This window comes from Drosophila arizonae, chromosome 2 (genome assembly GCF_054131065.1).
Source record: "Drosophila arizonae isolate 15081-1271.41 chromosome 2, UAZ_ARI_1.0, whole genome shotgun sequence".
Taxonomy (NCBI): domain Eukaryota; kingdom Metazoa; phylum Arthropoda; class Insecta; order Diptera; family Drosophilidae; genus Drosophila; species Drosophila arizonae.
In genome coordinates this window covers 25,094,621-25,116,373 of record NC_142922.1, presented here as the reverse complement: position 1 = coordinate 25,116,373, position 21,753 = coordinate 25,094,621, and the positions used below count along the sequence as shown (strand labels likewise).

At 41.0% G+C, this 21,753-nt stretch overlaps 4 protein-coding genes across 11 annotated transcripts; 2 read left to right on the top strand and 2 right to left on the bottom strand.

The window, feature by feature from the left end:
* The first annotated feature begins 985 nt into the window (after positions 1-985).
* Positions 986-2,073, top strand: LOC108621664 (uncharacterized). Its single transcript, XM_018019101.2, has one exon. It carries the CDS (start codon positions 1,233-1,235, stop codon positions 1,881-1,883), a length of 651 nt encoding a protein of 216 aa, XP_017874590.1. The 5' UTR covers positions 986-1,232; the 3' UTR covers positions 1,884-2,073.
* A 39-nt stretch (positions 2,074-2,112) lies between these two features.
* Positions 2,113-10,920, top strand: LOC108608791 (uncharacterized). 7 transcript variants are annotated; one of them, XM_018000346.2, is made up of 3 exons: positions 3,595-3,698; positions 4,268-4,489; positions 9,593-10,920. In XM_018000346.2, the coding sequence occupies exon 3, from the start codon at positions 9,608-9,610 to the stop codon at positions 10,796-10,798; it is 1,191 nt and encodes a 396-aa protein (XP_017855835.1). In that variant the 5' UTR covers positions 3,595-3,698; positions 4,268-4,489; positions 9,593-9,607; the 3' UTR covers positions 10,799-10,920. The 7 variants fall into 7 exon arrangements, with proteins under 7 accessions (XP_089319357.1, XP_017855835.1, XP_089319369.1 ...); XM_089463231.1 differs by lacking the exons at positions 3,595-3,698; positions 4,268-4,489 and adding an exon at positions 2,113-2,388; XM_089463243.1 differs by lacking the exons at positions 3,595-3,698; positions 4,268-4,489 and adding an exon at positions 4,511-7,119.
* On the bottom strand, positions 10,838-16,020 carry LOC108608789 (beta-mannosidase). Of its 2 annotated transcripts, XM_089463220.1 has the most exons (10): positions 15,901-16,020; positions 15,593-15,827; positions 15,201-15,353; positions 14,624-15,137; positions 14,445-14,541; positions 14,077-14,365; positions 12,905-13,384; positions 12,415-12,836; positions 11,965-12,345; positions 10,838-11,182 (listed from the first exon to the last, which is right to left on the bottom strand). In XM_089463220.1, exons 2-10 carry the CDS (start codon positions 15,750-15,752, stop codon positions 10,922-10,924), a joined length of 2,757 nt encoding a protein of 918 aa, XP_089319346.1. In that variant the 5' UTR covers positions 15,753-15,827; positions 15,901-16,020; the 3' UTR covers positions 10,838-10,921. The 2 variants fall into 2 exon arrangements, with proteins under 2 accessions (XP_089319346.1, XP_017855833.1); XM_018000344.2 differs by having other exon boundaries at positions 15,593-15,965.
* Positions 16,021-17,537: 1,517 nt separating this feature from the next.
* LOC108608790 (beta-mannosidase-like) lies at positions 17,538-21,539 on the bottom strand. Its single transcript, XM_018000345.2, has 10 exons — positions 21,233-21,539; positions 20,812-20,958; positions 20,225-20,741; positions 20,036-20,123; positions 19,800-19,974; positions 19,633-19,743; positions 19,088-19,573; positions 18,397-19,028; positions 18,154-18,336; positions 17,538-18,099 (listed from the first exon to the last, which is right to left on the bottom strand). Exons 1-10 carry the CDS (start codon positions 21,363-21,365, stop codon positions 17,827-17,829), a joined length of 2,745 nt encoding a protein of 914 aa, XP_017855834.1. The 5' UTR covers positions 21,366-21,539; the 3' UTR covers positions 17,538-17,826.
* Positions 21,540-21,753: the final 214 nt, after the last annotated feature.

Below are 21,753 nucleotides of genomic sequence, written 5' to 3'. Positions count from 1 at the left end.
TAATTTCCTTAGTAAATTTTAAAACTAGTTTAGATGTAAAGTTTAATAAAAGTTTAATTAAATTACCTTAAGTTAGCATTTGAACATTTTTGAAAAATATTTATTCAGTTTTATTTATTTATTTTTTTTTTTTTTGTAAGAGATTCAGTATTGTGCATATTAGTACAAATGTCTCTATTACAAATGTCTCTATTACAAATGTCTCTATTACAAATGTCTCTATTATGTACAAATGTCTCTATTATTTATTTCTAATTCACGGATATTAACCTTTGGCCTTCAGATAATAATTTCCGTTAAATATTGGGGGGATTGCGTTGACCTTGCAGGCGGAGTTGCCCGCATCTTTAAGTCTTATAAATATGTATGTACATACAGTTAATTACATAAAGTATAAACCCTAAAAAAATAAATATTTTCCAAAGACATTTTCAGGCCTTTGAACTAATACAAGGTCGGTTAAACATTTGTCAATTACAGATACATTTGTACACATTATGCTGTTGAAACAGTCTTCGATTTCCGCCGAGACTTATAAAAGACTTAATACAAATAATCAACAAATCATCGAGAAACAAATAACAATCTTCAGTCTTTGTTTTCGTTTGTAAACAAATGTGAAATGCATGACAAAATACAGAAAGAAAGACCAAATACGATTTTAAAAACCCATTTACGGCACAAATACTGTCTGTATCTGTTCGAAAGCAGGGTACGTTGTGGATTGCGATACCAATGACAATTTTATTTTTCTGCTGCTTTCGTCGTTGTTGTTATTGCTGGCCATTGTTGTTTTGCGTAAATTGAGCGTCTCGGGTAATTTTGACACATTTTAAAGTGTCAAGTGTGCAATTTTGTTACATTTGCATTTCTAGCCAACGTAACAAATGCCATACAATAATAATGACAAAAAAGAAACATTTTTCAAATAATGATGGCTTTGGCTTATCATTAGAGGCTCAATAAACAATGTTTCGCAATTAGTCAAATGAGTGCAGTTATTCTCGGGCTGCGACTGCAGCCATTCGGACTTATCATGGGCAATGCGATTTAGCATTGACACATTTTCCATTAGTTGGCAATAATTAAAGTTAATAAATATTTTTCCACGCCATTTAGCCGCGTAACTAATATGGATAGAACTTGTGAAATGTAACGAATTGAGGGCGAATAAAATACACATTCTGTTTGGACAATTGTGCGGGAAAACACGTCTAAGCCCGAGAATAATAATGAGTTGCCTTGCACCACTTTGCGTGCTGTTGGTATTATGGGTGCATTGCGTATACGCACAGGGTTACCGATCGATGCCCAGCGATGCGCTGACATTTACTCTGTATAATCCTTCGAGTGGCCAGCAATTGGTACCAGTACGTTATATACTCTCACGCACCGTCAACAATAATCTGATTGAGCTGCCATCGATGGGCAGGCTGTGCTCCTGCCAGGACTACGCGTGCAAGTGCTGCCTGGGCCTGGGCCTCGGCGTGATAAGGGAGGACGTGTGTCTCAACGTCGCAGGCAATCTGCGAGACCTCAGTGTCAATTTTGTCGTTGAGCTAAACCAGCGATCGTTGGTCGACTTTGACATATCGCCCAGAAGTCTGCCGGATTTTTGCACACCCTTAATGCTGCCGATTCCCATTTTTGCCTGCCTGCGACTGTATAACATACATATCATCGACCGGAGTTTGTATGCTTGCACCTCGTTGGTATTTAAGATGCTGTTCCAGCAGATGTTTGAGTACAAATTGACCTGCTTGGAGCTGAGCGTCAGGGGCGTGGCTGTGGTTGCTGAAACGGACTGGAATAATGATCAGATTCAGCTAAGAACGATTCAGCAACAATCACCGAACAACAAACTTGAAGTCTACGCTGCATAAGTTGATTGTATGGCCCATGGTTTATACATGTACACTCATCCATCCTCCACTTATTCTGTTAAATATCAAATCTAACAAAGGAAAAAAGTGAAATTTTTGTTAATTAAAAAAAGCATTTTACTCAAAAGCCGCACCAACAAGAAACGACACAATAAAGCGCTATGAAAATTGCGAAAATTGCTAATAAAAAGTTGGGCCAAGTGTGTGGCAGCTGCGTGCGTCTGTGTGTATGCATGTGTGTGCATATGATGCGGCTGCCTTGGATTTGTATCTGTATCTCAGCATCTTAAACAAGGTACACAGCTCATTGGAACACACCTACTTCTGGCCACTTTCGTTTAACCACTACGGCACATGGCAATTATTTTTCTGCCCGCTATCAAACAGCATGCATCTGAAGCCGACAAAACAGTACACGAGCTTACGAGCAACCCAAGCGCGACTCGGAAGAAGAATTGGGGCTGGGGAGCGCCGTTGGCACTTTAGCGTGATGGGCTGTCAAATGGTAATTTGTCACTTTAAGCATATAACTAATCGTAGTTAAAGTCTAGGCTCTTGTACTTATCAACTTTTATTAGTAAAACTTAAGTTTAAATAACACTGGCCAACACAAGTCGGATGTAGCTTTCTAAGAAAGTTAGGACTGTGGTTTTAAGCAAAATTTGCCGAGCTGACTTCGACTTTCAGTCACTGAATAAGTCCAAAATGTTTGGCCCTAAACTTAAAACATTTTTATTTGGAAATATTTATTCTGTACTAAAATATCACATCTAACTACATCTTCATTTATAATTATCTGCTGAAACACATTCGCCGCAAAAGAGAGTGTAAAATGGAGAGTATGAATAAATTTAGTCAAGTTAATTTATATGACAAATTATCACTTTTCTCTTTATTAGAAACCTTGTTGACTTGCGTAATAAACGTTGCTATTGTTGACCATTTTCTGAAGTTGTAATTATTTATTTGACATATTATCTAAAAGAAAATTGGTGAAAATGACAATGATAAAAAGCATTACATTAAAATTTTGTTCAAATACTAACAGCAACGGGGGTGTTGGAAAAATAACCAAATAACAATCAAACAAGACTAAAGGGGAAATTAATTGCACTTAGAAATTATTTAAAACAAAAAAAATTATAATATTATAAATAAAATGCTGTTAACAAAATAAAGATTTTTAGAAATAGGAGTCTAATAATAAATTCTCTGCTCACTTTTTTTAAAAGTTATATTCAAAGAACTGGCTTTAATTAAGATTTATTTATATTTCTAAATGCAAATAAAAAAATTTCTTTTTTAACTTATAAATTTTGCGTTATTTGCATTTTTAGAAAGGCCAACCAAATAAAAAAAAATTTTATTTTTAATTGTTATGTTAATACTTAATTTTAAAATTTCAAGACCTCAAACTCTTCCTTATTTAATTGATTAATGTGGTGTGCTTTATTCTTAGCAGAGATTTTTTGAAACCTATTTAGTTAAGATGCATTGTAAATTCATAATTACAGAAGAAGTTAGACCAAAATATATTTATAAGTGCTGATTGCCTTCATTTGCATGACAAATTAAACAGAACAGAATAATATGTATTAAAAATTACGCGTAACTAATTAATGATATATTAACTGACGTTTATTTTCAAAGATTTACATTTGTCTATTTTTAAAGCATTTTCTATCTCAAATATGCTTGTATGATTTAAATAATCAGAGATAAACTACAGTTACCCAATCATCGGATCAACTGCACTGATGCGAAACAAACGACGCGTCGTTGACGAGGGGATCGCCAAAAAAGAAATGAAATATTGTGAGTAAAATTTGGATCTCTGCATTCGCTCTTTTTGCCACTGATGTTGCTGTTGTTGTTGTTGTGTTGTGTGTGTTTGTGTTGTTGGCTGCTGCTGCAATTGCGCAATTGTTCGCAGATTTTGGCCGCATTGTTGTTGCTTTGGCTTTTATTTGGCATGCTTTGCTTGAGTATTCGTCTGCCCCCTCTGCTGCCCCTTCGATCGACTTTTGTCAGTGTCATGCTGTTTTTTCTTTCTCGGCTCTGGTGTTTGCTTAGCTGTCTCAAGCTCAAGCTTCAGCTCCAGCTCGGTCTGGGTCTCTGTCTGAGTCCCAATCTAAGTCTCTTTGGCCAGCTGTTGCTGCTGCCGACGTTGCTGTCGGCGTCGCTGGGTATACGTGTATGTGTGTTTGTGTTAGTGGTTGTTACCGTTGCCAACATCGCAGTTACCTTCGCTGCGGCGGCTGCTGCTGCTGTTAAGTTGTTGTTGGCGTCGGCCTCCAAACACACATAGATCCCCCCAGACATCTGTACATATATATGTGTGTATGTATGCATAATAATTTTTACTTTTTTCTGTCGTTTTCCAGCTCGATGCTTTTTTACTTGCAAGCAAAAGTTTTTCATTTGCGTTCAGTTGTATTTCGGTTCGCGTTGCGATCTGTCGCACATTTCGTCTGGCTCGCTCGCAGAAACAATAAAAACACAAATTAAGAGCCGTTTGTTGTGATCATCGTCAGGAAGGCGTCAAGGAGCAGCAAGTATTGGACTACTTAACAAACAGGATATTAAGCCGAAAGTTAAAATATAACGTGAGTTATTATTGCCTAGCTTTGATGAAGCATAAATTATATATTTCGAATATCAAATATTTTAGTTAGGTCATTTTTGCCTATCAAAAATCTCATTGGCTTAAATTATTAATTCTTGTGCTTCGATTCGAATTCTTTAGTATTTACGCTTTCAAATAATCTGTGAAGTATTTAGAGCCCGACATTGACTGATATACCGTAGATATTATGACATTGATGTCTTTTGAAATAAAAGCGAATGCTTAAGAGATTTTATGGGTCCACAGCTTACCGCATTTGTGTGTGGGATTGAATGGGTTGAGGCAATAGCATCTGCATCTTCGTGGATAGTATTTTACATGACAGGCTTTATCCATCAAACCTACGGACCTTCAACTTGGCATTCGATTGATGTGCCCGAAAGTTAAAAAAAATTTCACTTTCAGTTGCGACACTTGGGCGCAAAAAGAAAAAAGACCCAGGCGCCAATACACACACATTTACACTTGTTCACTCGTCTCATAAGCCGGAAAGTGCTTGCCAATGCTGACTAACAAGCATGTGTAATTAAAGATGCTGGCAAAAAAAAAAAAAAGACGGAAAAAATAATAAAAAGTAAAATTAAAAACAAAAAAAAAGACCATAAGTAAAAAGCATTAATTTTAAGAAAAGACCAGCCAAGAGACCGACCAGCAGCAGGGCTACAGCATCTTTAAACTTTATGATCTTTCAAATTTCACATTTCATAGTCGCACTAACAACAAAAAGTACAAATATGTTTAAGTGAAAAACAAAAAAATCATGTAAAGTTTCTCACTTTTGGGTGGGAAATGTTAATCATAAAAAGTAAAAGTGAAATTAATACAGCGCCGGCAAGCATCACAAGCAACAACAACAATAACAACAAATTACATTAACCGCATACGGCCACATTTGCATTTTGCACATGACAACAACTGCAGCAACCACAACAACAACAATAATAATAACAACGACACCAGCCAAAACATTACGACAATCGCTGATAACAATAAGCAACGAACGTTCGATTGTTGACCCGACTACCAATGATATCGGACATCGTTAATCGGCAACGGCTCCGATTTAGATTCATTAAGTGCAGCGCGCAACGTGCGAATATTGAAACAAAAGCGAAGCAGAAGTAGCTGAAGAAGAAGAAGGCGCTGTCGTTGCTCACGTGGGGGCGTATACGTAATTTGAATGCAGCCTTTGTTTGCCAGATCAATTGGTAATGCTCGCAGCGTTGTTAATCGTGGCGGGAAGTTGCTGTTGCCTTTTGATTGACAAGCTGACAAGCTGAAGCGACTGAGGGCCCTAGAAGAGCGGCTCTTACAAGAAAAGTGAGAGTTTTAAGTGTGTGTGTGTATGTCTGAGAGCTGTTAGAAGCCGACACAACTCGCACTCGAACTCAAAGTCAACACACAAGCTCAAGAGTCAATGAACAAGTCGGCGATTTGTGCCGCTGCTGCCAGCAATTGTGCTCAATTGAGCTTGTTGCTATAAACGTAATACCCAATTAATGGCAAACGGCACGCCTTGAGTGAGAAAGCCCATCATTAAATGTGCGCCGTCTGTCGCACCGTAGTTGTTTGTCGTCGTCGCATGCAAATGCTGAGCGCTTTAAGTAGCAGCTCGGAGTAGATAACCCCAGCGTATAATGGCCAACATCAATACAACAACAACAACAATAACAAATCCCAAATAGCCAGAGATGAAATTAAGACCTAAGCTCAAACTTAAATTGCACACACATAATAATAATTGCAGTTTGCATTTCAACATAGTTATGCACATAATAGCAAACCCGCAGGGCTATGACTCCGGCTCTGGCTCTGGCCATGCGCCGATAAAGTGTTTCAGTCGCATTTCCTGTCTCGCTTCTTTTCAAAACTTGAAGTGATGTAATTTTCATTGAACAAAAGTGGCCGAAAAAAAGAGAGAGAGAAAAAAATAAAATAAAAATAAAGAAACAAAAATGACGCTACGAAGACGCAACGGCAAAGCTTCAAAAGGCGAAACACCAGTTGATGGCTACGAAACAACGCGTCGCTGTCGACGTCGGCAGCGGCTGTGCCGTGACATTGAAGCCGACAGCGCTGGCACCGCTGCTGGCGTCGACGCAGCTGTTACCGGGCAGCGGCCTAAAAACGCTGGCCGACACTTAAGAAAAGGCTTATAGAAAAAGAGACCAAGCGCTCAATAGCAAGCGTTGACTTCTTTTTGACGTTTGGGTTTTTTTTGTGCTTTTGGGTTTTTGATTTGTTGTTGTGCAAAAAGTAAAACTTGTTTTTGTTGTTACAGTGCGCGGTGATTGCGACGATTTCATAAGCAGAGCCACAGCCAGAGCCAGGCCAGAGCCACCGCTAGCGGTAGCAGTTGTAGCCAGTTGAACTGGGAGCGCGGCGCACTCAGCCGCGTCGCCGCCAACTTTGAGTTGAAAGTGAAAGTCAGCAAGTGGCGAGCCGCGAGCCGTGAGCCGCGAGCCGCGAGTGGCGAGTCGGCAGTCTGAGTTTGAGTTTCGGCCACGAGCACCCAGATTGACCGAGTCGTAGTCGTGCCGTGAACTTTGCCGTGCGCATTTATTGAAATTGCAATTCACAATTCGCTTAATTGTTTTTCTCATTTTGTCGGTAAATTTTCACTCATTAGTGGCTCGCTGGTAGCGGTACGCGGCGTATGCGTAATATCGCAACATCTCAGTTCATTCAGCCCAATTATGCGGCCAATCAATAGGCCAAGTTAAAATTGATCTGACGCAAATTGCGATAAATGGCACGGCAACTCGGCCATCAATCTTAGGCGCAGCACTTACATAGTTAGTTACTTATCAGATTGATTGGCGTGGGTTACGCCCTCGAGGCGTGATGCCAAATCAACATTAATCAGACCGAAGCAGTCGTGAGTTTGTTAGAGTTTCGATGCCATATTAAGCTACTGACAGCTGGAATGGGCTTCCCAAATTTTGACTCTCTTCTTTGACTTTTCAAAGAATTACGTCAAAGTTTTATGGCGTAATTAATGCAAAGCTAAAAACTACATCAGAGAAGATATATCTCAAGGGCGAATATCGAAATGAGATTTTTATCCAAATCTTACTAGATTATAAATATAAATATATAAGTCATAGGTTGACATTAGAGTGTAAACAAGATGAACTCGTCTTATCCGAACAATTAATTGCTTTTTTTATTATATTTTGTTAGCAACTGCAATTTCAATATTTGTTAAACAAAATCTAAAAACAAATTAACAAATATTTTCTGTGTACACCAAAAATATTTGTTTTTTTAGACTTCACGTCGATAAGAATTAGTTAATTAAAGCAAGCAAACTTGTATGAACATGTTCTGTTTTATACAGTAATACGATTTGATATGGATGCGTGATATAGTAGCAGATTATTGCATATAATTCCCAATAAATAATAAATTATTTTTAAATGTGATACAATTAGAAAAACCTGTCTAAGTGTATTCAAAAGAGTGAACTTCCTCTTTTAGATAAGACCTGGCGAAGGCAAACTCAAACCTATGTTGAAAACTGTATCAGTAAACAGTGCTCCAGGTGCAAAAATATTATCAAATACGTTGGTTTGTTGTTCATAGCCAAAGGCAAGGCATTGACTTTGATGGCATGACAGCTGCTCAGCTAGGGCTTAGCTGCTTAATGCAACTATGAAGGAGGCGTGGCCGTTGCAATTTTACGCCCCAAACTGTCAGGAGTTGTCGCATTGGCACTGAGTGGAAAATAAAAATGTTGTTGCCGGCAATCGACAATCTACAACCGACAGCCGACAATTTCCTCATGCCACAGCGGCAAACGAAAGTTAGGCATTGCATTTTTTAATTGCTGTTTCGCTTTCTGAGCCCAACTCACCAACATCAACAGCAACACCAACAACATCACCACATACACACACACATATACATAGACACGCAGATGCAATAAAAATAAAACAGTTTGCAGATGCATTCAGCTCGTTTGGCAGCTTGGCTGCTTGACTGGTTGTCAATAATTAAATAAAGAGCAGCGCAACCATCAATAATGAGCCAAATTCAATCCAACGAGGTGTTGAAAATCATAGCAATCCGAGTCAAGCCAAGGCTAATTAACCGGCGTGAAAACAAACACAAAAAACATTTCAAGAGCCGCAATTTGATTCTCTAAAGTCGCAAATAAATTTTTGATTTATAAGAATCCAAAACAAGAAATTAGGCATTTGAATACGAATTTATAAAAATATTTATTAAAAACAGGCTAATTAATTATTTATTATTATTATTAATTAATTATTATTAATAATGCCAAATATTTTTATTTTTTATATATATTAGTTAACTTCTTTTTATATACACAAATTTTATTGAAATATATAAATATGTATATATATACATATATATATATTTTTTCGTATGTTTTATCATAGGTATATTTCTGCATTTAGGAAAAGAGACAAAACTGTAAATATAAGCTACACTTTGAATTCATTAGAATTTTTAATTCATTTCATATTTATTTAGTGTATTACCTGTTTATTAGCCAATAAGGTTTATTTCCTCGCTTATATTATTTTTAGGCAATTATTTCGAAATTTCCACCAATTTCAATAAGAGAATTTTTCTCACGATACAAAATACATGGCAAAAGCAACGCCCTTTTTTGAGTTTGTTGCGAAAGAAATAATCAAATGTAACAAGCTTTAACATAATTTATCTCTATCGAAGTTCATTAATTAACTTGAACCTTTAAAAAGGTAGAAAGCAGCGCTAAGCCCAGTGGCAGGCCTAATTTACGTAAGACAGCCATGCGACGTAGTAAGTTTGAACCTTCATTCCATGGGAACGAAAAACTTTGCTTTAGCCTGTAACACATATTAAGCTTAGGACTACTAAACATATATACAAATATGATTATGTACATAGTTATATGTATATGTATGTATATGTCAGTGCTCAGTTAGCTTGAAGCTGTTGGATGAACTCGCTAATCATGAAATTATGATAACAATAAGAAGTTGTTGTAGGTACACGTATACACGGTCACGTATAAGGCTCACCTAATTAACTCTCACTAATTTGATACAATTTTGCATCAATTTCACAGCGCACGCACCATAAGATGGCGACACTGACGATTGCAAGGGCAACAGCGGCAACGGGGCGTATGAGTGCTGTGGCATTAATTATTTGCGGCGCGCTGCTGATGGGCGTAGCTGATGGCAGCAATGGCAATACTAGTGGCGGCAGCAGCAGCGCCACCGGACGGCCTTCACTGCTGCGCACCGAATTGCGGTTTGGACGCAACCTGGATCCATCCAAGGTGCGCGTGGTGAGCGTGAAGTCGAGCCAGGGCGAGGATGTGGAGATTCTAGTGGGCAAAAACAGCCGCAAAGCGCGCGCCGAGGAGGCAGCTGGTTCGTTTTTCGTGCGCAGCTCGGATGTCAAGCGGCCAGCGGCTCAAACCAGGAATGCCAATGCCAATGCGAATGGAAGTGGCCGCCAGCTGGTCTTCGAGCATACGCCGACGCTGTTGAAGCAGAGCGAGCTGGCACTGCAGCAGCAGGACTATCGTCAACGCAAGGCCGAGGCCGAGCAGCGACAGGCGAAGTTTATACAGCTCCAGCTGGCCAAGGCGCACAGCAAAGCCTTGGAGCAGCGGGCACTGGAGAGCGGCAGTAGCTCGCGCAGCGGCCGTCAGCTCGGCAGTAACGCCGCCTGGCAGCCAGTCTACTTCCAGGCACAGCCAATGGCATACAACAAGAACTTCTCGTTCGCCATGGAGCGCCAGTGGCAGCCATTCACCTATGCTGCCCCAGTGGAGGCACAGCCACGCGTGCTCCGTCAAGTGCAAGATACACCAATCAGTTTTCCCGGCGATCTGCAATATGCTGCCTCCGAGCCGCTGGAGTACTACAGCCGAGATGAACGCGCTTACCCCAGCCACAGATCTCGGCCACCACAGAACCTGATTACCAAGCACAACTACAACGCCTTGCCACAGAAATCGAAATTCGTCACCTATATGCCACACTCTGTGGTGGTCACGGCCAGCGCCGGCGTGGCTGCACCCACGGCCACGCCCTCACGGCGCCCCGTTCAGGCCAGTCCGCACCGCAACCCCATCGGCCAGAGCACGCACAACGTCGTCGATGGGCCCGCAGTCACACTCATCGAAGGAGTCCGCGTCCCAGACACTCCCGAGGACAAGGTGAAGACCTGGCGCAATGCGCGCGTGCTCAACAACCAGCTGGTGCCATATCCCGAGGGCTACACGCCGCCGCGCGTCCAAATGCCCAGCTTTGACAGATAGGCGCGATCGGCTGGTGCCTCCACATAGCTGCACTTGGAATATTTCTACTATATTTATTGATTTGTTTATTTGTTAAGTTATTTATAAATGTTACATTAAACTTGAAAAGTATATGCCCCAGAGCTAATGCATAAACTGATTCACGGTCCAGATATTAAAGTTCGACTTGCGCCAGATGCGTATGCAGGTGTTGGTCTCGATGATCACATGCACCACATGAATGGGCGTGGTCTGCATATAGCCATTCTCGGACAACCTGTACCGATAAGGCAGCTGCAGTTCCAGGTAAACGAATACCGCTGGATACTTCACGGTGATGGCAATGCTGAGGCTGTTCCGCTTGCCGCTGGGGGTATCCACGCATATTTTCGACGTGAACTCGAACTGTAAACGGAATACTATTAAGTTAAGAGTCTAATAAAATGGAGTGCTCCAATTGAGACCACTCGATAAGGACATAAGATTATATAATGGATGAGAACTCAATTCACTACTACGCTAGCTAGATGAGTGGTAGATTAATTAAATATACATCTAATTGCAAATTTAACTAGCAAAAATGTTCTAGTACGGGACGTAAGTCCAAAAGGAATCCTGAACCTTTTCCGATCAATCAAACCAGATTGGCACAGCTTGCCAATTGGGAGATCAATGTTACTTAAGGATTACAATAATATTTTCAGTTCATCTATACTTATTCTTTAATTACATTTCTCCTATTTCATCTATTATTAGCATTCTATTATATATTTATGTACTCTATTTATATTTATGTGTGCCACAAAGCCTTAATTTTTTGAATATGAAGTTTGAAAACTAGACGTGAAACTTGAAATTTCTAGCTGCAACGGAGTGCGAGATAATACATAATATAACATCGATAATTGATAGCTTTCAAATATCAATATCGGTAAACAAACTTTATTTGTGCGTGTTATATAAAGTTTCGCAAATTAATGTTTAGTCTCTATCCCTAATAGGTGCCGAGATCGACGAGCTCATGCAAATAGACAGGTGGACGTTGTCCTAATCAAATTATATAGTTATGGGGTCTATCACTAAAATTAATTTCATTTAATTTTCCTTCATCATATTTACAATAAAATAATTCATTGAAGTACATAATACATAGTACAGTACTCACTGTTGTAGGGAATGGAACTTACCTCTAGCTCCGGATCTTTAATTCCCACAGCACTGGCAATGTTGGTAGGAAAGAAGTAGGTGCGTGAGAGTTGAGTTTCGCCACGTCTCAGCTGAAACTCCAGATAGGCGTTGTGCTCATTGAAATCACCCTGCAACAGATCCTTTATTGGTATGATCTTGTCATACTGTACTCCATTGGGCCGCAGAGTGACTGCCCAGGTGCTCGAGTTGCGCGGCATGAGCTGCGACCACAGATGAATGTGGGCAACCACGTTCAAATTCTTGGTATCGATGGATGGCTCGTCACAGACCAATGAGATGTTTAGAGACTTCGTAGGCCTATCGTAGAGCGCCACAATGGCAACGGGAGCAAGAAAATCCCGAGCCCAATAGTGCAGCAGCTGTGTTGGTGTTATGGAAATAGCATTATCAAGAATCAAGAATCAGGAATGCAGGTAGTAAAAGCTCACCTTCCAGTTACCAAAAAAATCGATGCCAGACCACGAAGGAGCTACCCACACATCATTTAGCTGCCAGTAGAGTGCACCCATGGTATTGTGCTCCGTATCGCGCAGGGTGCGATATAGCTCCGTCTCCACCTTGGTGGCCATGGCATGCGATATTTGACTGAAGTAGATTAGCGCCTCGTCGTAGTCTTTGTCCTCGGGCAAGGGGAGCGGCAAATGCTGATGCAATTGGGTGGTTATGGGGACCATTGCAAGTGGATGGTGCTGTCGATGGCCCATGACTTGTGCCAGATCGTTGTCATTTCCTTTGGTACGCTCCCAAGCATAGGATCCGGGAAGCGATTGAATTCCATACTCACTCGCGAAGCGTGGTCGCGGGTAAATATTTGGATCCCAAGCATCCTTAAAGTAGTCATAGAAGTGCACTGCAGGCAAGGGAAAGAACAAGCAGTTTGATAAGTTTATCAGCCTTATTGTGGTCATTTAATAATACCATCTCCATTGTGGTTATCCTGTGGATTCTCCGATATGTAGTTGTCTCTCTCGCTTGCCTTGCCATTCGACGGCGAGGACACCAACGGCTCGGGGCGGCCGTTGTGTGAGACGATCTTCAGCTCGTGTATAACAGTGCCCAGGTACAGCTCGCGGTATTCGGCCTTGAAGCGATCGATATCGTGATACGTGTGATACCAGTTCTGCACGAGAGCCGCCTCATTCTCATTGTTGCCAGCAAAAATGGCAATGCTTGCGTGATGGGACAGGCGCTTGGCATTCTGGCGCACCTCTTCGCTCACCGAGGCCAGAAATTCGGGCGTCGTTGGGTACATGGCACAGGCGAACATCATATCCTGCCAAATGAGTATGCCCAGACTGTCGGCCATATCGTAGAAATAGTCCGATTCGTAAACACCGCCACCCCATACACGTATCATATTCATATGCGCTTCCTTGGCCGATTCCAGAAGGTAGGCAACTGAAAGGATATAAAAGATAAAATAATAAGATCAAATACTGAATGTATTCCAAATATTTTGTATCCATGTTTTATATCAAATACATATTATATATAGTAAATAATAAAAAAAGACTGTTTATAAACGAAAAAGATGACCCCATTCCCTATTAAAATATTGCTTATTTAGTCGATATATTAAATTTATATCAAGTCTTCTATCGGGTACAGTTTTTCATCTAAATTTACAAGCAGATAAAATAAGATACTTTCATTATATCTTAAGATACCAAAAAATTATATAAATAGTCCGGTATGATATATAAATATAATGTAGAATGAATAATCTCTTTATGTCCAATGCAGATCAGACAGAAGACACCAAGAATATTTAGAGACATATGTATTTCCCTTAGCTTGGAATAAGTTGCCATTGAATGAGCCATTTAGGTCATGGTTATCTGCTAGTCGTGCATTTTATTTTCATTATTTTCATTTCATTATTTCATTATATAAGCAATGCATTTCAGAAGCTATCAGTAAGCTCAGTTAATGAAAATTATTTAATGATGGGGTAAAACCAATCTTACATATTACATTTCAATGGGATATTCCAAGTTCTAGGTTATTTTGATTAGTTTGAAATTTCAATTGATTGTGATTTGCAAAAATAGGTTTCGTCTCTAACATATTTAAATTAAATTCATACTCACTTCTTTCTGGGCTTTGTTGCTCTGGCAATATGTGAGATGGTATATAGTTGCTGCCCTTCATGAAAATCTCCAGGCCGTTGACGCGAAACAGAAATGTGTTGCCTCGACCATCCGGTGCCGGCCGCTCAATTAGCTCCAATGTGCGAAAGCCAACGCGCAGCGACTTCTGGGACATGGTCTTGGCACGCACTTCCGGTCCAGATGGATCCAGCCAGGCGTTCAGTGTAAAGTGCAGCGGATAGAGCTTCTGATCGCCATAGCCATTGGGCCACCAGGCAACGACTTCCTCCTGCACAAACAACAAATGCACTTGACACAGATGCCAATGAGTTCAATTGCCGGCCGAGCAATTAGCGGACGGTACTCACAATTGGCACAGCCTGATCAAAGACAATTACGGGTGCCAAGTAGCTGATCGGCTTGGAGGTGTATGTGTCGATGACCACGGTCTGGTTCAGTAGCTCGCTGGAGACGTTCAACCGTTTCGCATTTAGCAGATTGGCAGCTTGATAAAGTGTTTGAGAGGGCAATTTCAAGGTCTACTTACACGGCATAGAAGACTAGTTGAGCATAAAAATTCTCTTTGCCTTTGGTGTCCATAAAGCAGCTAATGTGCATGTTCCAGTGTGTTTCGTTGCGACTGATGTCCACGTCGACGTCACGTAATAAGGCCACCTCGTACATCTCCAACTGCACGCTCTTCCATAGGCCCATTGAAGGCACCGCCGGTCCCCAGTCCCATGCAAAGCTCGCCTGCATCTTGCGCAGCATATTCACATGGCACTCGCCATGATAACGCTCTGGCGGACAGGCTGGAGGCACACTGCGATTTGCGGCGTCCAGAGCTCGCGCCCTAGCTAGAGCTGCCCACACGGGCGATTTGATTTCCACCTCCAGCACATTGTCCCTCTCCAGGAGCTTACTCACGTCGTACGAGTAGCGCACAAACATATTGTCTGTGCGTCCCAAGAGCTGACGATTCAGCCGAATCTCGGCTACCGTGTCCACACCATGGAAGGTCAGATTAAAGCAGCGTACGCGCTTATAGTGATCCACATCAACTGCACGAGTTTGGGTTTAAATGATCAAATTGTCGCTGCACTGGATGTCAATGCTGCACTCACACTTGAACTTGTTTGTATATGTCCAATTGTCGTAGGCCATCCAACGGAGATCCACATCGTTGTACGCATCCAACACATTGGGCACAGCGAGGGTCCGGTGGAAGGCACTGTATATGCCAGAGGGCAGTGTCTGATTAGCAGGTAGGGTGAAAGCTGAAACATATAATGGCACACCATAAACAATACTCAAGGAATGGCTTTCATCTATTTGATAAACTAATAATGCAACTAAGCGCGCACCGAAAGCTTATCGATAAGCAAAATTCGCCCAATGCTGATTGTATGGCAATTCATGAAATGTGTATTTCTTGATTGTTGTTGATCATTGTTGTTTGTTAATTGGATTAATCGAATTGCCACTGACAGCTGCCTAATAATAAGCTGATACTTACACCCATTCTGATTAGATATACTCCAATTAGTGCCCAGCACGATAATTTCGACAGCGTCGCCTTTGACCCGCGTCCCCATCAACAGGTGGAGCAGCAGTCCAAATCTGAGCAATTTACCGTAATCGGTGTCACCAGCTTCCCCAAGTAGCCAGCCCCTCATCTTTTGTTTTGACACAACGACTGCCACGATTTATTTACAAATATTTATAAACCTCTTTAAGATGCTGATTTATTGCTAAAAAAGCAATAATTCAAATTATTTCATTATGTATAAATACACTTTTTCCTTAAGAACTTAAAATTCGTACCACTGCTTCCCAAAGTGCAAATATTTATACGTCTGGCACCGGGAAGGGCTGCCGAGAGACTGCTTGATAAGTGCCGGTCGGTCGGTATTTGACGATCGCCGATCGTCGGGTTCTAGAGAGCGTAGAAATGCTAACAGCGAGACAGAGAGAAAGAGAGAGCCAGAGAGAAAGATTCTGGGTGCTCATAGCACTAGCTAACACACGAATGCAATCATTTGATTAGTTTTCATGTGTTTACTCTATATATATTTGTTAAATATTATTAATATATCAAATATATATTAATGTAGACAAATAAGTATTATATGTTGGTCGCTTGTCTTGAGCATTAAAACGTGAATGGGTTGTAAGTAAACACAGGCAATTGCAAAGTTAGAAATAATACAAAAAATTGTTTACTATAAAAAGCTTAAGTAAATATTTGTTTCCGCTCGTCAATGTTAGATTTGATTACAGTACTCCAAAATAATATATTTATTTGTTGGAAACCCTCACGTGAATCGAAGTGAGAATGCTCTAGACACGTGACAGCTCGACTAGGCGATACCCTTAACCCTGAGCAAATAAAATTGGATATATATAGCTTTAGTGGCAATCAATTTTTATACCCTGAACCCATTGAAAATGGGAAATCAGGGTATAATGGTTTTGTGAAAAAGTATGTAACGGGCAGAAGGAGGCGTGGCAGACCCCACAAAGTATATATATTCTTGATCAGCGTGACGAGCTGAGTCGATATAGCCCTGTCCGTCTGTCCGTCCGTCCGTCCGTCCGTATGAGTGCGTCGATCTCAGAAGTTATAAGAGCTAGAAAGCTGAAATTTGGCATGCATACTCGTGTGTACCATACGCAGTACGAGTTTGCTTTATTTTTTCGATAAATCATCCGATAACTTTTTTATCGAGAATAATCGAAAATTTAATTTTGTTTTTTTAGCCTAATTTAAACATTTTTAGACCTGGAGTCTTCAAATTTGTGTTGTATATAAAGTTAATCGATACAAAGATTTTGAAATTTACAGATTTGGGATGCCACGCCCCCTTCTCCCCCAATTTGTAAAAAACGCATTTCAAGTACTAGAGACTTGTGCTTTGGAATGCACACACATATTTACCATATGATTACACTCTGAAAGTTTCATGAAGATCGTACGTCTACAAAAGAAATTATTTGAAAAATAAATTCTCATAATATTGCCCACACTGCAGCGCAGCCCAAGCGCAGTCGCTGCTTACTGCGCAGTTAGCAGAGCGCAGGCTTATGCGTGCGTGTGGATGCATGTGTATGTATGTGTGCATAAAAGAGGTGCAGAATAATTAGAATATCAGCTTAGAGGGTTCAGGGTATCTCCTAGTCGAGCAGTCTCGACTGGAGCCTTCTTACTTGTTAAGTAAGGATTTCATGAAATTTATTGAGATAATTACATTTCCTGATATAATTACATTAAATATTAATTATAATTTTGAAGTGACTGAGAGATATCCATTATCTTGATCTGTTATGTTCCGAAATTTGAGCAAATATGTATAATTAGCTACAAATGTGTTTTGCAGGCATTTTGAAGTGTTTCTTATCAACATTGTTAAATAGATTAGAGAAGAGCATGAAAACCGTATATAAACAAAAATATGGGATGGTTGTTATGCATTAGAAGCAGGCATTTAGGATTTATTTTATGTTTCAGGAATATTTCGTTTATCCGCAGAGCAAAACACTTTACATACAAATTTCATATTGAAAAACAAAGCTATCTATAGTCAGGGGCGTGGGCACAAAAATTGAGAAACTTTGTATGTTAAATTTAGACGTTGCATTGTGAATCAGATTCTTGAGCAAGCTTTAAATTCTTTATATAAAATCGACTTCTAGTCGCTATGTATATAATATGTGTATATATGTATATACATGTATTTGGTCATATACCACTTAAATCATATATTGATTCATGGTCTTAACAGCGATCTGCTGCGCACTAAGTTTTATGCAAGACGAATCGTTTTTGAAATCCAAGTAGATATTTTGCACCGGCACCGTCTGTGTGAACCCATTCATTGAGAAAGTGTGCATTTGATTTGCAAGTTCCGGATCAACCAGCTCCAGGTAGACGAACAGGGCTGGGTACTTAACGGTAATGCGCAAGCTGAAGCTGTTTGCATAGTTCAGGTTTGAGTTAGTGCAGTCGACACCGACAACTTCGAGCTGTTTAGATAAAAAAATTATAAGAGAGTGTAAGAATATTGAGTACGGGCTTACCGTAAGTTCCGGATCTCTCAGTCCAACAATATCCTTAATCGGCACCGGGTAGAAATAGTTTTTAGCCACAACTCGATTATCCTCATCCCTTAATAGAATTTCCAAGAAAATTTCCTGCTTGGAGTGATGTTCGTACAGGACAGACTCCAGAGGTATGGCCAGCTGATCAATCGCACTAGAGCGCTACAAAAATAAGGCAATATTAAATTCCTAATAATATATATGGTTTTTGGTGAGACCTACTAAACCGATGGCTCGAGCGATAGCCTTTTTGGAGAATATGTCTTTCCATAGAAATGTATTAATGAAAATATTATAGAGCTTTACATCGGGACTTTCCATATGTTCTTCACGAGTTACAGTTATATTCAGCTGATCGCGGGCATCGTTATATAGTACAATGATATTAGTGGATGCCAGGAATTCCTTGGCCCAATAGTAGACGATCTTGTAGTTGCCGAAGAAATCAATGCAGGACCAAGTGGGCGCTACCCAAACATCATTCAGCTGCCACATAAGAGCACCCATTGTCTCATAGTTGCGACGCCTGCTTCGAAAGACATCCATAGCCAACTTGGTGGTCATCGCCTGTGACACCTGACTGAAGTAGATGAACTCGTCTATGTTGTCCTCCCAGTTCTGAAGTGTGAAGGGAAGCTGGTAGGCTATTTGCCGTAGTAGTGGTATAAAGCCTTTGGGATCATGCTGACGTTGGCGTATTAAAGCCGCTAGGCTCGCATCACTCGTATCCTCGCCAAGCAGACGTTGCCAGGACGAGCGCATGGGCAGGCTAGCGTAGCCGAACTCAGAGACGAAGCGAGCCGGTGGATAAATATTCTGTGCAAGCGCGTCTCTATCATCTTCATAGAGGTGAACTGCAGACATAAAATGGAATTATTATAATTGGAATTACTAAAGAAATAATTATAATTACCGTCGCCATAGTTTGGACTCTGCGGATCCTTGGCTAGCTCTTTGCCGGGTTCGATTACGCCCAGCGAAGGCGTGGAAATCATGGGACCTGGTCGCGGACTAAAATCGTTCCGCGAGATTATGTCCAGCTCAGCGCACAGATTGCCCATGAAGAGCAGCTTATATTCGTCCTCCAGGCGCTTCGCTTCGGTTCCAAAATCAGTTCGATTCTTCACCAAATATAGTTCGATCTCATTGTTGGTCACAATCAGAGCCAGGCTGGCATGGTAGGCGATTCGTTGGGCATTTTGCACTGCCTCCTTCCGCATGGAAGCCATGCGCTTACCATCGATGGGATAGGTGGCCTTTGTGAAGGTCATGTCCTGCCATACCAGTAGCCCATAGCTATCAGCCAGGCTGTAGAAATAGTCCGACTCATAGAGGCCACCACCCCAGACTCGAATCATATTCATGTTGGCATCAAAGGCCGATTTCAAAAGATGTTTCACTGTCAATAAACGGATTATTATGGAATTCCATTGATTTACTCGGGTGCCAATCACTCACCTTTTTCCGTATCGGCTGATAGTTCAGGCAAAGTGTGAGCCGGCACATAATTCACGCCCTTCATGAAGATGGGATGGCCGTTAACACGGAAATAAAATGTTCTACCCCTCTCTGAAATAGTACGGATGTATTTAGTCACTCTTCGCTTTGGATCATAATGATCTTACCATCCTTATCCTCCACTAGTTCGATGGTGCGAAAGCCAATATGTAGCAGCTTTTGCGAATCAGTTCGTAAGTTTAACCTGGGAACGCCCTGGCTGCGATAGCCCTTCAAGTCGAACAGCACAGGATAGAGCTGCTGTTTCCCATAGCCATTTGGCCACCAGAGCTTGACTCTCTCCTAAGCAATGTTAGTGATAAATTAAAGCAGTTCATATTTGCCTATGAACGTATTTACGTACTTTTGGTATGTGAATCTGAAACTCCAGGGTGGGTGAGGCATAGGTAACATGCTTCTCTTCCACGATAAATGGTTCATCCAATAGTTCGCTAGAGACGTGAGAGAGATGAATATATGATATATTGGCTAACTGTTGTAGAGAGGGTACAATGCTAATTTTCTAGCTTTAAGTTTCTAGGCTCCCACTTACCTGGCATATACGATAAGTTGCACATAGAAATTCTCGGCATCGCGTGTCTTTAGGAAAGCACGACAGTCCATTGTCCAGTGGGTGTCATTACGCTTGATCGCCACGTCAACATCTCGCAATATTGCAACGGTATAGTACTCGATGGTTACGGGCTTCCAGATGCCGGATGACAGTGCGGCAGGATTCCACTCGCCACCAAAACTCATTTGCATCTTGCGCAACATGTTGCGATGGCATTCGACATCGCCGCGAGATTGCGGGCAGCTGGGTGGAGCACTATTACCATTCTGCTCCAGTTCCTTGGCACGTGCATTTGCCTCTAGCAGCGGTGAGAGCAGCTCGATCTCTAGTTGATTATGTTTCGGGATGAAGTGCAACAGATGACCCACCGAGTAGGAGTACCGGACGAACATGTTGTCCGTTTCGCCCAGAAGCTCGCCATTTAACCTGATCTTGGCCAACGTATCAATGCCATGGAACGTCAGATTGACTAAGCTGTCCTGGCCCGATTCGTCAGCTAGAAATTTGAATATGTAAAGAAGATTAGGAAAACCATGAAAATAGGGAATCTGCAAGGCTGCTCAAACCCAAATCAAACGTTGTGCTGTAGATCCACGTTTTGTTCGCAATCCAACGGAGCTTTACATCGTTGCCCGGCCCCAGTATATCTCCATATTCATCCTTAAGAGCTGTATAAACGCCGGAAGGTAATTTTGCCACCTTAAATTGCTTCGCTGAAATTACAAAACAAATACGAAGCGTTCCCAAATCACTGAAGTTGCAGTTAAAGAAATTTACAACCAATTAATTGCCCAAGCTTTGACAGCAACAAATCGAAGTCAACGTCAAATTCTTTATCTTATCGCACAAATACAACGCTGGGGAGGCCGGGAACAATGCGAATTTTAGTACTGAGCACTGAATCAAATCAATTTGATATTACTCAGCAAACGCATATAGACCAGAAATAGATCCGCTCAAGGCATAACTGTTACTCCAAATACTCACTGGAATTGGCTTCCCTCAAGGTCCAGCCCTTGGACAACTCATTGACTTGCACCTTCCTCGCGTCCAGTTGCGGCAGTGCGAGCATAATAATAAATATAAATATAAAGCATAACAAGTTTATTATTTTGAGCATGATTTCATTCTTTTCAATCAGCGTCGCATTTGGTTTCTTGACATCTTTCTGTATGCGCTTTGTTATTGTTTAAAATCTTATCACTGATGTAGACGTTCCTTCAATTTATTTGCCACACTTTTCCGAGCACAATGTATCGATTCGGCGTCACGTTAATAACTGAATCATTGGCAAACTCTACAAACATTTCGACCCATTTATTGTCAAGCTTATCAGCATGATTGGCTGTGGTGAGATTGGCTCTGCACTGCGTGGATATAGCCTAACATAATCTAACCACAGCGTTAAATTTACACATGCGGCGAAATTCAGGTGGCCTAAAATCATTTCTCTGTAGAAGGGAGACTGACTTTTAAAAGTGCATTTAGAGTTTTAAGCCTTTATCAAT

What these genes read in the sequence shown, in the direction of transcription:
- LOC108621664 (XM_018019101.2), top strand. Translation starts at nt 1,233, where the DNA reads ATGAGTTGCCTTGCACCACTTTGCGTGCTGTTGGTATTATGGGTGCAT.
- LOC108608791 (XM_089463231.1), top strand. Translation starts at nt 2,113, where the DNA reads ATGCATGTGTGTGCATATGATGCGGCTGCCTTGGATTTGTATCTGTAT. An exon ending in GCGTGATGGGCTGTCAAATG is followed by an intron (nt 2,389 to 9,592) that starts GTAATTTGTCAC and finishes TCAATTTCACAG; the next exon opens with CGCACGCACCATAAGATGGC.
- LOC108608789 (XM_089463220.1), bottom strand. Translation starts at nt 15,752, where the DNA reads ATGAGGGGCTGGCTACTTGGGGAAGCTGGTGACACCGATTACGGTAAA. An exon ending in TATATCTAATCAGAATGGGT is followed by an intron (nt 15,354 to 15,592) that starts GTAAGTATCAGC and finishes TATATGTTTCAG; the next exon opens with CTTTCACCCTACCTGCTAAT. An exon ending in TTGATCAGGCTGTGCCAATT is followed by an intron (nt 14,366 to 14,444) that starts GTGAGTACCGTC and finishes TTGTTTGTGCAG; the next exon opens with GAGGAAGTCGTTGCCTGGTG.
- LOC108608790 (XM_018000345.2), bottom strand. Translation starts at nt 21,365, where the DNA reads ATGCTCAAAATAATAAACTTGTTATGCTTTATATTTATATTTATTATT. An exon ending in CTTGAGGGAAGCCAATTCCA is followed by an intron (nt 20,959 to 21,232) that starts GTGAGTATTTGG and finishes TTGTAATTTCAG; the next exon opens with CGAAGCAATTTAAGGTGGCA. An exon ending in CAGCACAACGTTTGATTTGG is followed by an intron (nt 20,742 to 20,811) that starts GTTTGAGCAGCC and finishes TCAAATTTCTAG; the next exon opens with CTGACGAATCGGGCCAGGAC.